The sequence below is a fragment of the Furipterus horrens genome, unplaced genomic scaffold, assembly GCF_987537825.1.
Source record: "Furipterus horrens unplaced genomic scaffold, mFurHor1.1.pri manual_scaffold_8, whole genome shotgun sequence".
Classification (NCBI taxonomy): domain Eukaryota; kingdom Metazoa; phylum Chordata; class Mammalia; order Chiroptera; family Furipteridae; genus Furipterus; species Furipterus horrens.
The window spans coordinates 93,985,682-94,002,495 of record NW_028327178.1 but is presented as its reverse complement, the minus strand read 5'-3'; the positions used below and the strand labels follow the sequence as shown (position 1 = coordinate 94,002,495).

Here is a 16,814-nt window from a genome sequence, read left to right as displayed (position 1 = left end):
CCCCTCTCCTAAAATTCAAGCAGCCTGAGGCCAGGTACGGTGTTTAATTCATCTTGCTTCCCCATTGTTTAGCACAAGAGCTAGAACGTAACAATAGAGTAAATGTTTTTGAATGAGTAAATAAATGTAACCTAAAAATATCTGAGCGCCCACAGAGATAGCCACTGTTAGCATTTTAATTTATTCCTTCTGAGAACTTTTTGTGTGTGAGTGTGCTGGGGTGGGGGCTTCCACTTCAGTTCCTTCCAGTGTGTTCTCTATATGTAACCAGAGTAATCTTCTTAAACCCATGTCACTCTTTTGAGCCGATAATTGCTAACCATTCTTAGAATACGAGGTCTTGTATGATTTAGCTCTTGCCTGCCCATCTATACTCCTTGGCTTACTCCAGCCACACTGACCTCCTTTACACTCCTTACCATATAAAGCTCTTCCTGCCTCATGGTCTCTGCGCTTACTACTTCCTCCACTTAGAATGACCTTCCCCAACTCTTCACACAGCTAACCTCTCCTCAATCTTGAGTGCTCAGTTTAAATGTTTCCACTTCCAAAAGGCCTTTGCTTACAAATAGATCTGTGCTTGCTCTCTACCTCATCACTCTCTTTCCTTTCTATGATGTGTTAGAATCAAAGGTTATCTTGGCTTGATTATTTCTTTATTGATTTATGGTCTATTTCCCTCTAGAAGAATATGAATTTTACCAATGATCATGATTGTCTTGTTTACCACAGCATCCCCAGTGCCTAGCACAGAACATGCTGCATAGTAGATGCTCAATTAAATATTTTTGAAATAGATGTGGGTCTGCTCCTGTCCTTTCTCTACTCAGAACCCTCCAAAGGCTTCCCAGCTCACATAGAATAAAATCCAAAATCTTTACAATTTTCTTTAAGTTGCTGTGTGATCTGGCCCTATCTTCATCTGCCTCCTCTTTTTTTCGCTCTCAGTTACTTTGCTCCAGCCACCCTAGCCTTCTTGTTCCTCAGAAACAGCCCACACTGTCCCTTCTCTTTGCACTTGCTATTCTCTCTGCCTGGAATGCTTCCCCCCCAGATTTCTACATGGCTCAGTCCCTGATTTCAACATCAGTGAGGTCTTCCCTGACTTTTCCAAAATAGCGCTTCCTATTCTTTTCCTCCACATTTTTCTTCATCATAGCATATATCACCATTTGATACATATACTTTATTTGTTCCTTTATGTTCCTCCAACTAGAGTAGTACCTCCATAAGCAGGGATAGTATCTTTTGTTCACTGCTTATGTTGCCAGTGTCAGTCACAGTGCTTTAGCCGTAAGTGCCATAGTTGTAACCAGTTCCCGGCTTATAACTGACACTCAGCATTTGTTGATTGACTGACTGAACCCACGCTACATGAGTGAATGAAAAATGTCACACAGCTCTGTGCATGTATTGCTGCGTTGACTGTAAATAGGTTGTAGAGGCAATAATTCACAATATCTCAGTATATTTTTCTGAAGAGCCATAGAAGACATTTCTTTCCTCCTCAGTCCTAGAAATAGTTGTCCTTTCTCTGCATGGCTTTTTGCTTCTTATCTTATGGGCAATTTGAATTATATTATATGGGACTTTGTGCGTACCTCTGCATTAGCCCTGAGAAAATTCAGTCTAGCTCTGTGGCCTAGCTCAGTGGCTTATCTTAAGCAAATAATGACCATGCAATCTGCATGCTAACCAAATTATTAACTTCATTCATTTTTTTCTACCTTCACGTTTTACTTTATCCCATTTTCTTCACTATGTATTTTAACTTACATTTATTTCTTTTGCTGATATGGTTTTTGCCAGCCACTTTACTTTTTTTCCATAGTAAGGCAAAATATCAATAAATAATTTTTTAAAATAGTATTAAATGATACACTTCAACTTTGTATCCAACTTTTTTACTTAGAAGACTAGCACATTTTCCTGCCTTATTATATATTCCTATAATACTTGATTCCTAATGATTATATTCCATAGGGTGGCTAAACCATAGTTCTCTTTACTGTTGGACAATTATTTTCAATGTGGGGTCTTCAAAAACAGTGCTAGAATGAACATACTCATATACAAACTTTTTCATTTTTCAGATTGCTTACTTAGGTTAGAGGTTGCCATATGTACTATCATTTGCTGGATGTAGTATATCCATACATGTTACATGTTAACCCTAATGAGATCCAAGAGATGAATGAGAGACTCTTGCACTTCTCTTGACTAGGTGGTGGAAGTGGAATTACTTCTCAGTAACTTAAATCTAAGGCACTAAATACACCTGTATTCTAATGCCATTTTTCTCTTTCTACCTAACTAGCTTCCACTGCAATTCCAAAGACTTGGACACCTAGTGGCTCAGATGACTCTACTGTGTGGGGACCCACTGAAAGAGGTGGCCGAGGAGGCTGCAGAGGGCATGCACTACCTGCTGCATATCACCTTATGTCTGACGTGTAAGGCACTGCCGAAAACAGCCAAGCCCTGAATAAATTCTCTAGTACAACACAGGCACCCACCCTCCTATACCCTCACTCCCCACATGCTAGAAAGACTTGTTACAGTAGTTTATAATGAGAAAGGTACATAGTCCGTAGGCAAAGATGAAGCAGCACTGACTTAATAATTAGAATTGTAACACTGGATCAGACCCATCAGTGTCAGTCATGTACATGGCCGTGGAGTTAAGAGTATCTAAGCATGTAGCCCTGTGGACACACTGGAGTGATTAGATTGGTCAGAAGTGGAAGAGGTTCTTAGCATCATTCAGACCTTTGTTCATTTATTTATGTCATAAATGTTTACTGAATACTTACTTGGGATACAACAGTAACCAGAACACAAGGGTCCAGTTCTCATATAACAGAATCTAGTGGGTAAGTCAGACAATCAACAGATAACTCTGTTGGTAAAAATAAAGATAACTGCTGTGAAGGGAAATTACAGGGCCTATGAGTAAGTGTCACATCTAGTGACATCTAGTTCAGAAAAGGCCTCTCTGAAGATAATCTGAAAAATAAAGAACATTAGCCATGTGCAAAGGTAGGAAGAACCTACTAGGCAGAGGGAACAGCATGAGAAAGGGCTATTAGCAGGTATGATGAGCTTGAGGGCTTTGAAAAATAGAAAGAGGGACTTTAGAAGATACAGAGGTGGATTATATTGGGATCCTTAAAAAAAAAAAAGAGAGACAGGGAAAATAAAAATACATGTCCCTTAACCATATTTTATGCAGTGTAGTAATGAAACCAAACTTGGTGTCATTAGAAAAAAGTGTAAAGTTGGGGTTTTCAGGGGCCCTTCAGAAGTCGGGGCCCAGGGCATGTGCCCAGTGTGCCCGCTGTTAAATCCGCCTATGAGAAGATACCTAACCAAGCATCACCCCCAGTGCTTGAGTCTCAGTCTGCTCTGTCCCCGCTAGGTAGTTGCCTGGGCTCACCCATCCCAGGATAAGGAAGCTCTGTGCTTCCCAAAGCAATCTAATATAATCTGGGCAGCTTCAAGTATGAGAACTGCCTACTAAGACATACAGTCAAGGAAATATAGCTGATTATTTATTCAACAAATAATTATGAAGAACTTATTGGAACTTATTATTCTTAAGGAGTACACTGCTGAACAAGACAGATAAGGTCCCTTCCCCCAAAGAGCTTATTTTCTAGTTGTAGAGACAATATCTTCAACAAAGGGCTCAAAGACTTCCCATAGAGAAATTTCTAGAGAAAAACAAGGCACTGTGAGGGAGTATTGGCAGACTCAATCATCACTGAAACTATACACATAAAAAGTTCTGATATCAGAATTACCAATTACAGTACAAAATTGTACATTTTTTATGGGGACTTGAGTTTCATCAGGAGACCCCTCAAAAGTCCTCCCGTGGAGGAGGGTTTATCATGTCTTGCTTGTATTTCCAAATCACTCTAAAGCTCTGCTTTTATAAAAAGTTCTTTTTCTTTCAGCCCTTCTTACATATTGTCCTACAACAGAGGAGAAACAAATCAGCCTTCAGATTAACACTTCTTTCCCCACACATGTTATTCAAGTGAAAAAGACGGGAAAAGTGAGATCTTAGGATTCACTTCAACCTGGAGATCAGCCAGACTTGAAAAATCAAGGAGAAAGAAATAAGCCAGAAAGTATCAATATTTAATATTTTCTTTTCAGATATCACTGAGGACAAGAAAAATCACCAAAGCTTGAGAGGAGCAATGAAAAAATGTCGAGAACTCCTAGAATGCTGCAATATTAAACAGTTCTACAGTTGTCCCTTCAAAATTGTCCAGGTAATCAGAATGGCAAAAATTATTAAGACACCTGTAGTGTTGGAGAGGATGGGAAACAACCAGAAGCCTCATACATTTGTTCTTGGTAATGTAAAATGGTAAAAACACTTTGGGAAAAGTCCTGGTAATTTATTATATGGGGCTGATTTCACTATGGATAGTTTCTTCAGACAAGCTCTACTCCAATTTTTAAAAAAAGATTTTATTTATTTATTTTTAGAGAGAGGGAAAGGGAGGGAGAAAGACAGGGAGAGAAACATCAATTGGTTTTTTCTTGTATACATCCCAGCTGAGGACTAAACCCACATCCAGGCATGTGCCCTGACCAGGAATTGAACCAGCACCCTTTTGCTTTGCCAAATTCTTTCTCAGTAATAAAGCTTCTTTCTAAAAGTCAGCTATAAAAGGCTATGCACAGTCCCAGCAGTGGACATTTGCATTGCTTCCAGGTTTTCACTTTTATAAACAAAACTGAAGGAAACAGCATTGTACATATTTAAGCACTTATATGATTGTTAACTTAGAATTGATTCTTTGTTCAGGGCTTTATCATACCTTATATTTTGGAAGTTCATTTTTTCTAAATCATTTCAGATCTTCGAAGTTTTTCTTGATTCAAATGAGCTCTTCCAGTTTGTACTGACTATATTGGATGGCCTAAAAAATCTGAAACATTCCTGTACCCAGGAATCAGCAGGAGAATTGCTTATATCATTGGTGAAAAATGTGGAGTCCTGTTTTGGAAAGGTAAAAGGCTCAGTGGCTGTTCCCTGGGTTTGAAATATCGGCAGCACCTCTCCCTCCTGCAGCCCCTTGGGTCTCTTCTACTGCTTCTATTCAGCTGAGAACAACTGCTGAAGGAGACCAGGGTCAAAGCCTTAGTCCATTTGGCCAGTGTTGAACATTCATCTGCTCAGCAAGTATATAACAAGCAACCACTGTGTATGCATCTAGGGAGGGCAATTTTTAAGAATATGAGGCATAGTCCATATTTTCCAGAAGAGTAATTTTTTCTAGGAACATATAATTAACACATATGAGAATATTAATTTCAGTTTAGATCCTCATCCAGGTTAATTAATGGTGTCAAATTTTTCAAAAGCCATCAGTGATTCTAGAAGGAGGCCAACTAAGTATAAAATCAAGAGAATTTATTTAATGGTATCTAAAATTAATACATCGAGAAATATTATATAGAAAAATAAATAAATAATTTAAAAAAATAAAAAAGAAAGAAAAAAGAAATAACTATAATTATATCTCTTAGAAATATGGAAGGACATACTGGAAGTGATAAAAGTAGTTGTCTTTGGAGAGCAGACCTGGGGAATAGGCAAGAGAGAGCCCTGAAAATACCACTGGAACTTTAAAATTGTATGTACTTTAATAAAAACATTAAGTAATTTGTAAATGATAAAAACCCATTTTTTAAGCTGTTAAAATACCAAAGATGTAAAACAACAGCAACAACAACAATATAATGAGAGCACAGTGAGATAAACACATATCAGTTGGGTGCTTTAGCTGTTAAAAAAACCCAACTGTGAGAAGCTTTCAGCAAGGTTTTATCATCTCATGTAGTAAGTAGTCTGGAAATAGAGTATACTTTCTAGGATTGGTTTGGTGATTCAACAGTGTTATCAGAGAGACAGGGACTTTTGCATCTTCCCACTTTGCCTGTTCATATAGCAATAAGGTACTTGCCACAGTTTTAGAATTTATGACCAGATAAGACTACCCAGCAAAGAAGAGAGGTGTTTTCCTTTTGTTCCTTTAATCAAAGAGGAATGTCTTTCCCAACAGCCCCCAGTACATTTTCCCTCATGTTTCGCTGGCCAAAATTACATCACCTGCCACCCTTAAAACAGTTTCTGGCAACTGGTGATAATGACAGTCATTTTATGTGAGGTTGTTGAGGACTGCCTCTCTGAGATGCTGACATTTCCCTAGAGCCCTGAAGTCAGGAGTCTGTGAGCAGGTAGGGTAATTCAAGCAGGAAAATGGACCAAAGCCCAGTAGCAGGTATGACTCCTCTGCCAATCTCAGAGTCAGAGTGAAAAGACCCAGCTTCCTTGCAACACTAAATTTAGTAGTTTGTCTTATTGTAAAATCAGTACATACTCATTAAGAAAAAATTAGAAAAATGTATCAGTAAAAAAGTTAATATAACTCAGACATGTTTTAGACATCTTTGTATATATATTCTTCCAAATCATTTTATGTGCATATATATACATACAGCTGTATTTTAAGTGGTTTTGATAATAAACTTTTTTTAAAAAAAGAGATACTGGTTTTTAAAGAACATTGTATTTATTTATTTTTAAAGAGAGGGAAAGAGAGAAAGGGAGAGAAATATCAATCAGTTGCCTCTCGCATGCGCCCCAGCTGGGGACCTGGCCTGCAACCCAGGCATGTGCCCTGACCAGAAATCAAACCAGAGACCTTTTAATTTTCAGGATGATGCTGAACCAACCATGCTGGTCAGGGCAACAATTCTATTTTAAAAGTCAACCCAGGACCTTTCAGAAATAACTACAATATCCTCAGGATTAAGGTCTTAGTGATTTCTTTTCCCTCTTCAGGTGCCAGAAATTATGGGAGTTATCTGTGCCCAGCTATCCATGATCAGCCAGCCTGAGGTCCGCCAACAAGTCATAGATACTGTGAGTTTGTTTATCTCCAGGCCCAAGTACACAGATACAGTGATCAGCCACCTTCTGTGTCATCCAGTACCGTATGACAGGTAACAGAACCTGGTACAGCCTCTGGATTAAATTTGGGTGTGTGACACATCTCTGAGTATTATAGAACATGATTGCCCTCAAAAGTCTAATGATATTCCGCCCTGGCCAGTGTGGTTCATAGGTTGGAGCATCACGTATGATAGGCAGCCAACTGATGTTTTTCTCTCATGTTGATATTGCTTTCTCTCTCTCTCTCTCCTTTCCTCTCTCTCTAAAATCAATAAACATATTTTTAATTGAATTATATTTTATAGAGGAGATAAGATATGTATAAACAGATGCCTGCACTATAAATCAGAATATAATTAATACATAAACTTAAGGCAACAGTTCAACAAATCCAAAATGAAGACCGTTGTACAAGATAGTTGGACTGAACTCTTCAGAGAAGCTAATGTCATGAAAGAAAAAGTGGTGCTGGGGGCACTGTTCTAGGTGAAAAGACATAAAGAGACATAACTAAGTGACTTTAATTAGATTCTGGATGAAAATCAAAAGTATGATAAAAAAATTTTGAGAAAATTTAAATAGAGACTCTACTAGATTATTAAATTAATGTAATTTTCTTAGGTATGAAATGATAATATGGTTATACAGAAGAATGACCTTATTTGAGGAGATAGATACTGAAGTATTTTGGGGTGAATGTCATGATGTCTCCAATGCTCTTGAGAAAGATTTAGCCAAAAAATAAATATATACATAAGAAAGAATAGATTCATAGAGAGGAATAAACAAGATGTTGGGGTTTTGTTTTTGTTTTTTAGATTAGAATTTTTCATAGTTGTAGGCACCCAAGAAGTTCCAGGAGATGCCTTATGGGGAAGGCAGTGAGGCATTAGGAGAGCTCCAGGTGCCCCCCACCCCCATCCCAATTTAACCAGCGCAGCACCTCTTCTATCTGCTTTATACAGGGTGGGGCAAAAGTAGGTTTACAGTTTTAAGAATACAAAACACAGGAGCCAAGATGGAGGCGTAGACAGACATGCTGCGTCTCCCTCCACAACTAAGAAGAAATACAACTACCTCAAAACTAGAAACAACCAGAAGGTCCAGAAAATCAAAGTGCATGGAAGTCCAACAAACAAAGATATAAAGAAGAAATACTCATCCAGACAGGAGGAGCAGAGCCAAGACAGGAAGGACTCGGTGTGGTGGTGGCAGCAGCGGCAACAGCAGACCGGTGGGAAGCGCAGTTACACGTTTTAAAAAGTCAGGAAGGACACCTGGGGAGCGCTCCCAGCCCCTCACCAGACCGCGCAGCTCACAGTCCCAGCACCGGGGGAAATCAAGCTTCATTGCTTTTGACTGTGCAAACCAGTGGGGGTTGGGGTGGAGGCAGAAACTGCCGGTCTCTCAGCAGAGTCCGCTTGTTTAAAGGGCCCCCACATCCCCAGAGCATCCGCAGACCCACTCGCTCTGGGAATGACAGCCAGGGCAGCAGCTAGAGGGGTGCCAGTTCAGTGCGGAAGTGGGAGAGGTGCCTAGAAAAGGGGCAAGTGCTGGGCAAGTGGCATTGTTCCTTCTCAGACCCCTCCCCCGCAACGTGGTGAAACAGGTCGCCCTGTACTGATGAAACCTAAGGCTCCACCCCTTACAACATAGTAGGAGTAACAGCTCTGCCCGGGACACGGAAGCAAACAAACACAGGAGAAATCTGGCCAAGATGGAGGTCTAGACTGACAAGCTCCATCTCCCTCCACAACTAAGAAGGAATACAACTACTGCAAAACCAGCAATAACCAGAAGTTCCAGAAAATAAATGGAAGTCCAATGTATGAAGTTATAAAGAAGTGGTGCTCATCTGGACAGGTAGGAGGGGCGAAGCCGGGGAGGAGAGTTCAAGCTGTTCTGTCCGTGGCAGCAGCAATGACAGAAGCAGGACAGCGGTAAGCACGGACACCCGGATTTAAGATGAACTTTTACATGCTGCCACTAAATCAAATAAAGGAGGACTTATACTCATCTAGAGAAAAAAAATGAGTTCATACAGTTTGTTTAAAAGGTTTATTTCATTCTCATTCAAGAGAGGAGAGAAGGGAGAGAGAGAGAAACATCTATGTAAGAAAGAAACACCAATTGGCTGCCTCCCAAAAGCACCGCAGTAGGGGATGAAGCTCTCAACCTGGGCACGTGCTCTGACCACGTATTGAACCAGAGGCCCCTCGGTTACTGGACAATGCTCCAATCAACTAAGCCACACTGACCAGGGCCATACAGATTTATTTTTAAAATAATCTTACTATTGTGTATTTCTCTAATACACTATTTTAAAATCTTTACTATTTGCTTCAGCTTAGCTACTCTAGATTCTTGTATAAAAATATGATTTAGTACAAAATATTAACTATTTTAAGTGTCATTTTAGCATTAATTTATTGTTTTTATTCTAGCTCTTAGAAGACTTTGAAAATAAACTATTGCTTTAGATCATATAAGAACGTGGAATCTGTTAGAAATGGAAATGACTTAGGGAACTTCATTCTGATTATATTTTTGGCCATATACCTGAAGTCCATTAGTTTGTTTACATGTAGATCAGGGTACTTGTTCTTAGGATTCTGTTCAAAGCCTCTACTGTGTGCCAGGTGTTGTTAGGCACTAAGGAAGTAATGGACAGGATGTGGGCCCTGCCCTCAACAGCACAGTCTGTCTGGTAGCAGGTACAGGTGAATAGCAGAGGATGCCAAAGCAAAATAAGAGAGTTGTGTGGAAGTCCCTAGGAGGGAATTTAATTAGATGAAGGATTGGAAAAGGATTTCTTAAAGAAGGGCTGAGGGTTTCTAGCTGAGGGTTTTTTGTTGTTTTTTTCTAATGTGGTAATTTTTTTTTTTTTTTAAAGAAAGAGAAGCATTGACTTGTTGTTCCACTTATTTATGCATTCATTGGTTGATTCTTTTATGTGCCCTGACCTGGGATCAAAACTGCAACCTTGGTGTATTGGGAAGATGCTCTAACCAACTGAGCTACCTTCAGGGCCTTAGCTGAGTTTTTACTGTGAATCAGCCAAGTAAGCAGCATGATGGGGGAGTGGAAGAGGCATTCTGGATAAAAGACAAAATTAAATGCCAGGAAAGTATTAAACAGTTTAATGAATGCTCATTCACAAATAATGGACAAACAAAAACCATGTCACATCTACAAGATCAGTATCAATGGAAGTGAGCCCTGTTCTGTATTTTAAACGAACTCTCCAAATGATTTTTTTTCAGACTAAACTTTGTGAAGGCTTATAGGCCCATGTGTTTTCCTAATTCAAATGCATTCCCAGCTTGCTTACAAATGTGCAGAACTGAAAGCATTTTGAAACACTTCCTTCACAATAACTACCTTTTCAAGTACTTCATTTACTCCCTTAGGAATTCACAGAAAAAAATATCAAGAATAAGTAAATATAGGAAATTTCTTAGTTTCATCCCAGAATGAATGTTAATAGTCTACAAGCTGTTTCTCCAGCCATGAGGCTTTTCAGTATCCCACATTACCTCCCTTTAGGAGTCCTTTAGAAACTTACTTTGTTTTATTCACAGATTAGGATTACCAAACTAGGAGTGAAATGCTGGAATAGTCTTTAAGCCTCTCAGTTCTTAGAGTGATACTGAGCAGATAGTTGGAAAACCACATTAAAACAAACAAACACTGAGTCCAGCACACAAATACCTAGATAGGTTCTGAAAGTAAAGGGACGGATTGAGTAACTCCTGATCTCCTCCTCCCCTGTGATGCTCCCTCACAGTGTTTATACAGCTCAGACCCTACCTTTGAGTCAGTGGTAGAAGAGAAGTTATTACATGCTGGCTTTACGGAGAGATATCTTCTAAGGAGGATCAACATTTTTTTCAGAGCTTGATCTTAGCCGAAATATGAGGACCACCTACTAAATTGAATAAGTATCTTTTTGAGTGCCTTCTGTGAGCCTGGCATTGTGTTAGGCCCTGAACGATTCATAGAGGAAAAGCCAGATGTACCCCCTGCCTTCAGAAGGAACAGATAGACACCCATACAGAGAACTGACAGTAGCACATGGAAGACTGAGGCAACCTCTATACAGAACAAATTTTTAAAGTGTTAATGGGAACTCTCGTGTATGACATGGCGAAGAAGCAGCAAAGGCTTCACAGAAGAGGTGACATTGGATCTGGACCTGGAAGGGTTTTGGTGCGCAGAGGAAAGTTTTGGAAAGGGCCTCTCAGGTTCAGGAAATGACATAAGCGAAGGTATAGGGTTTTCAGAGTCCATTGTTTATTTGGTAAAGGTGAATGGTTTGGGGTCGCTACAGCACAGGGTATGTGATAGGGTTGTGAGATTGAAAAGGTAAGTTAGGGCCAGTCTGAGAAGGGTCTCGAAGTCCATGCTGAGGCCATGGGAACTTCAGCCTCTAACACCTTGGGAACTACTGTTATGAAATCAGATAGTAGGGTTTTTTGCTAACCTGAAGAACTAAACAGCAGGAAGCCTCTTATAGACTGGATTCCAAACAGACTCTTAAAAGGTCGTGATCATGACAGGCCTAGGAGAAGCCATTCTCCTGTACCTTCTAACTCTGGGATTTCTAGGGACCTGGCTGAGTTGTGGAGAACTCTGAAGGTGGAGCTGCCCAGCACAACCTGGATTCTGTCGAGGCTCCTGAAGAAGCTGCAGAAATGCCACAATGTGCCCACCCAGGAGAAAATGGCCTACGTGGCTGTTTCTGTAAGATTTTGAGCTCTGCCCCTCCAGCTTCAGCCCACCACGCTCCCATCTGGGACTACTGGTCCAACACCCTGTCTAGAGACTGTTTCTTCGGTTCCTCTCAAAGTTTGTTTCTGTCATCCATTCATAAATCTACAGTGTCTCTGCCAATGGATTGACATGGAGGGGCTTGGGGGAGTGAAGGAATCAGTTTGGTTTAATGTGTTTTAAACATTCCTTTTCTTATCCTTGAAAATATATATATCATCATAGTGAAACAAACATGAAAAAAAATTTTAAGTAATACAGAAGAATATAAAGTAAAAAGTAAAGGTCCTCCTTAAGCAGAGGTCTGCAAACCTTTTCTGTAAAGGACCAGATGGTAAATATTTAAATAATGGCTGTATACTGTCTCCCTAAAAATTAACTTTTTAGAAGTGTTTATACAAATATGAACTTTAGTATATGTATTTGGTATATTTTTCCCTCTCTTTTTGCTTCTAAATAGACTTTATTTTTTAAAGCAGTTTTAGGTTCACAGCAAAATTGAGCAGAAAGTACAGCATTCCGATGTACTCCCCATCCCCTACATGCACAGCCTCCCCAACTATCAACATGTACTTTTTATTTTCTTCCCTACCATTTATGGTTCAGCTTTCCCTGGCCTAAGTTATCATCACACTTTTTTTAGCTTCCAAAAATATTTTGACATCTCTAGTCTACTATTATCTCCTCTCCTCTTCTGGTTCTTATGAATTTATGCCTTTTAAAAAATCCCTGTAATGTGATTTTAGTACAGTTTTAGGAGTTAGGGCAGATAAAGCCATTTCATTATATTAGTTTATAAAGTTTTTGCATATACATATATATATAGGATCATATATGTACATATACATATATAGGACCATAATACATATATTGTGTGATGACTTTTTTTTATTTAACAATATATGAGCTACTTTCCATATCAATATATGAGGCTCTCTGTTATCCTTTTCATGGCTGCATAGTAATTTATTTTTATTTTTAATTAACTTTTTAAAAATAGATAATACATGGTACAGAACCATTTATTTTATTATCAAGTTTCATATTAGTGAACATTTTGACAATTTTCAAACTTTTGCCATTAAAACAGTCCTGTAGCAAACTTAATTATACAGACATAAATTTTGTTATATTGTACATACTCAATTAGTTTCTTAGGATAAAGTTCATTGAAGGGGAATTTCTAGGTCAAAGGGCCAGCTTATTGGAACTTGTGGTGATGCCCCCAGATGGTCTCTAGAATGCTGTCCTTCTAGTAGTCATGTCTGGAAGCCCATTTACCCATGCTTGCACCACATTGGGCATTACCAGTCTTTTCATTGTTGCCTGGAGAATAGGTGAAAAAGAACATGTTTTAGTTACAATTTCACTATTGGTGAGGTCGAACATTTGTATATGTTTTACTTTTAAGATTTTTTATTTATTTATTTTTAGAGAAGGGGAAGGGAGGGAGAAAGAGAGGGAGAGAAACATCATTTGCTGGTTGCCTCTCGCATACCCTCACTGGGGACCTGGCCCACAACCCAGGCATGTGCCCTGACTGGGAATTGAGCAGGCAACCCTTCGGTTCATAGGCTGGCACTCAGTCCACTGTGCCACACCAGCCAGGGCTATATATGTTTTTTAATTGGCTATTTATAATTCTTTTGTGACTTGTCTGCTCATGTCCTGTATTCCAGTGCATCTGTTTTAATATGCACACAAACCACAGTCATCTAGAGATCTGTTGAAACACAGATTCTGATGCAGAGGGTCTGCGGCAGGACTTTCAATTCTGCATTCCTAACCAGCTCCTAGGATGATGCCAGTGCGGGTGCTGTGTGGCCCACGCTTTGAGTAGCAAGCCTTAACATTTTTTCTTACTGATATGTGAGAGAATTTTTACATATTAAAAATGTCACATTGATGCAAATCCTTTTCCAGGTTATTTGTATTCTAACTTTGTTTATGATAAATTTTGCCCCTGCTTTTTAGTTGTATAAAGTCAAATATGTTAATAGTTTCCTTCTGGATTTCAGGACCCCCTCCCCCCTACTCTTTAGTAACTTTTAATGACCACTTTACTTCTATTCCATTTCCCTCACGTTCATGTCCCCTCACATGTACCACTACTGTTCTGCCTTTGGGATAGTAGAACCAGAAAGCATGTTCTGGCCCAAGCAGAAGTAAAGCAACAGTAAGAATTAAGGCTAGCACGTTCAGCTCTGCTGTGTGCCTTTTCTACCACAGGCAACAGATGCCCTTTACGAGGTGTTTATGGGAAACAAGTTCCCGAAAGCTACATTCCAACTCTTTCCTCAGCTTCTCATGACACTTCTCATCCAGATTCACCACAGCATTGGCCTCACCATGTCTGATGTCGCCATCCCAGCTAGCCTGTATGGAGAACAGGAAATGTCTTCAAAGATCACCCCTTTGTGGTACTATTGCCCATTGTGATTTTACTGCCCTTACCTAATACTTACTAAGCACCAGGCGCTGTAGTGGAGACAAGGATGGCCAAGATGTGGTCCTAGCCGTGAGAGAGCTTACAGTCTGCTACACTCATGAGATGTCAAGATGAAATGCCCAGGAATTATTCTGGTTCTCATGGTTGTCCTTGGTTTTATTGGTGCCAAGGTAAATTATGCTATCCGGGTCCAGTCGCTCTGCAAAATAATGTGCGACATCATGCCAGCCTTTTTTGAAAAAGTCAAGTAGAGACAGAGACCAGGAAACAGTCTTAAACCCACCTCCCAAACCATACAGATCCACGATGAACAATTTCTCATTTCTGCTTTTTTGCATAGAAAGGTACTTTTAGTTCCCTATTAGGTTATCAGTAGATATTTCTTAGTGTTTCTGTGACACATGGATTTCTTTCAAAGCAAGTGCTATAATGTGGAATATTTAAGAACACCTAAGAGGAGAATTGAGTTCTAATTCTCATTCATTTAACTAGCCGTGTACTGTGGACAAATCTCTCTGTTGTTCTGTGCCTCAGTTTCCTTATCTGTAAATGAGGTCAGGCTAGGTACTCTCCCAAGACCCTTCCAGCTTTCAGGTTCTCTGATGTTATGGCCAGGATGCTAGTTCAATAAGTAGCTTTAAAAAGTAGTGGGGGTAAATTTTATAGATTATAAATAAATGGTATCAAAATAGACCTTTTTTTAAAAAAAGCAGTGGGTATCAGTTTAGCATCCCATATCATTTGTTTTATCATAGATTTCTTTCCAAATTCCAGGAAAACAAAATCTAGTTAGGTTTCTTCATGCCTATAGTTTGTGTGAGGGGTCTTTCAAGTCATTAGAGCATTCAAAGTCTTTTGGGAAGTCTAGAAAAAAGAGAATTACAATCTAGCAGCTATCAATGCATGGCCCTCCTCAGTGAGAACAGGGTCATTGAGTGCTGGATAAGTTGTAGGGACCTGTTCTAGTCACTTGTTCTGTTTTTGTTTGATTTAGCTTTGCCATACAGGCTACAAAGACTCTCTTCGTCAGAACACTGTGCTTGCAGGAATTCAACATCATGGAAAAGAATAAAGGATGGACCCTCCTGGCAGGAAAAGATTGCCATCTTCAGGGAGTATCATTCCTTGCCAAGTAAGGCTTCCCTGACATGCATACCTGCTCTAAATCAGCATTGTTTTAAAGTGTTGCCCCCCACCCCTTTTAGTTATCCCAGCAACCAAGGTTAGATAACCTCATCACAAGCCGGGCAAAAGCAATAATTCCAGGCAAAGTTTCCAGAGGTCTGGCCCTGCCATACCCTCCTGTGCACCTGAAGCTGGGCAAACACTTCAGTGGGCCCCAGCCCTGGGAAAAAATGCTCTCTATTTAGGAGTATTTCTAAGAGTTTTTCTGTTGGTGTTCTGTTTTGCAGTGCATTGCTGGAAAGAAATCACATCCTTGCACATAAGATCTTGTACTTGTTAGTCCCTCTTCTTAACCGAGGAAATGATAAACATAAACTCACATCTGCAGGCTTTTTTGTGGAGGTAAGGCTCATTACTTAGAAGGTGGATTCAGGAAGCCTGTAAAGCAGGAGGACGGACCTTCCTAGGCCCTATCCGATGTAGTGGCAGGCTGCGATCCATTTCAAACTTGGGATAGAAGTAGTTTCAGACTCAAGCCTATTGAAATTCTTCTTTCCGCCTATTCATTATTCAGCATTCCTTATTTACCCACAGCGTAAGCATCACCGTGTAATGTACGTGCTGTGTAGTAGAGGTTTTATAGGTAGAGTGTTTTGGAATTGGTGGGAAGGTGGCTCCTCTCAAGAAAAAGGGCTTAAAGTTAACTTCTTTGACTGATTTCTGGATTCTTTCAGCTTCTCCAGAGTCCAGTGGCTAAGAGACTGCCCAGCATATACACTGTGGACCGCTTGAAAGACTGGCTACATCATGGAAATAATCTCTTTAAGATTATTGCCCTCAGGGGACTATCCTATCTTATCAGACACCAGGAGATGGTAGGAGGGGCCCCCAGACCACTGATTCATAAGCCACCAATAAAACATACCCCAGAAAGATACACAAGAAATTGGCAATAGCTGAGGAGGAAAATTGGGTAGCTGGGTGCATGAGTGGGTGGGAGTACATACCTTTGTACCATTTGAAATCTATACCTAGGAAATATGCAAGTACAGATATTTAATGAAATTTAAAAAATAAAAAGGTCTAGCCACAGAGAGTCATGATATCTGAAACCTGCAGTTTGTATAGGTTCCAAACCATTATAATCATAACCTAGGAAACCAACATTCATGTCTCCTTTTATGCCTTGTACCGTGTTGCCTTATCATCTAAGACAAGAGTCACTGATATTCATGTTGAAAGCTCACTTTCCATGGGCCTAACTAGACACTAAGCAAAGATTGCAAATATAGGAGTGGGCAAAAGTAGGTTTGCAGTGGTGAGTACTTGCAACGTAGAGTTAATAAAGCTATTGTAATAACCATAACCTGCATATCTTCCATTTTGCCCACCCCTGTATATATCTGAAACAGATTCTGATTGATTGGATATATGAATATTTGTGGCTTATCCTATTTAATTTTTGCATGTATGCTTTAAACGTTAAAACCC

General features: G+C 39.7%; 1 protein-coding gene across 1 annotated transcript in view; it reads left to right on the top strand.

The window, feature by feature from the left end:
- Window positions 1-16,814, top strand: part of MROH8 (maestro heat like repeat family member 8) — a 41,636-nt gene that overhangs the window by 13,656 nt on the left and 11,166 nt on the right. Inside the window, 9 exon segments of the mRNA XM_090286374.1 lie at window positions 2,318-2,453; window positions 4,165-4,283; window positions 4,878-5,030; window positions 6,869-7,029; window positions 11,587-11,722; window positions 13,979-14,169; window positions 15,193-15,330; window positions 15,611-15,725; window positions 16,058-16,198. Of these exon segments, the coding sequence (XP_090142500.1) occupies window positions 2,318-2,453; window positions 4,165-4,283; window positions 4,878-5,030; window positions 6,869-7,029; window positions 11,587-11,722; window positions 13,979-14,169; window positions 15,193-15,330; window positions 15,611-15,725; window positions 16,058-16,198 (1,290 nt within the window).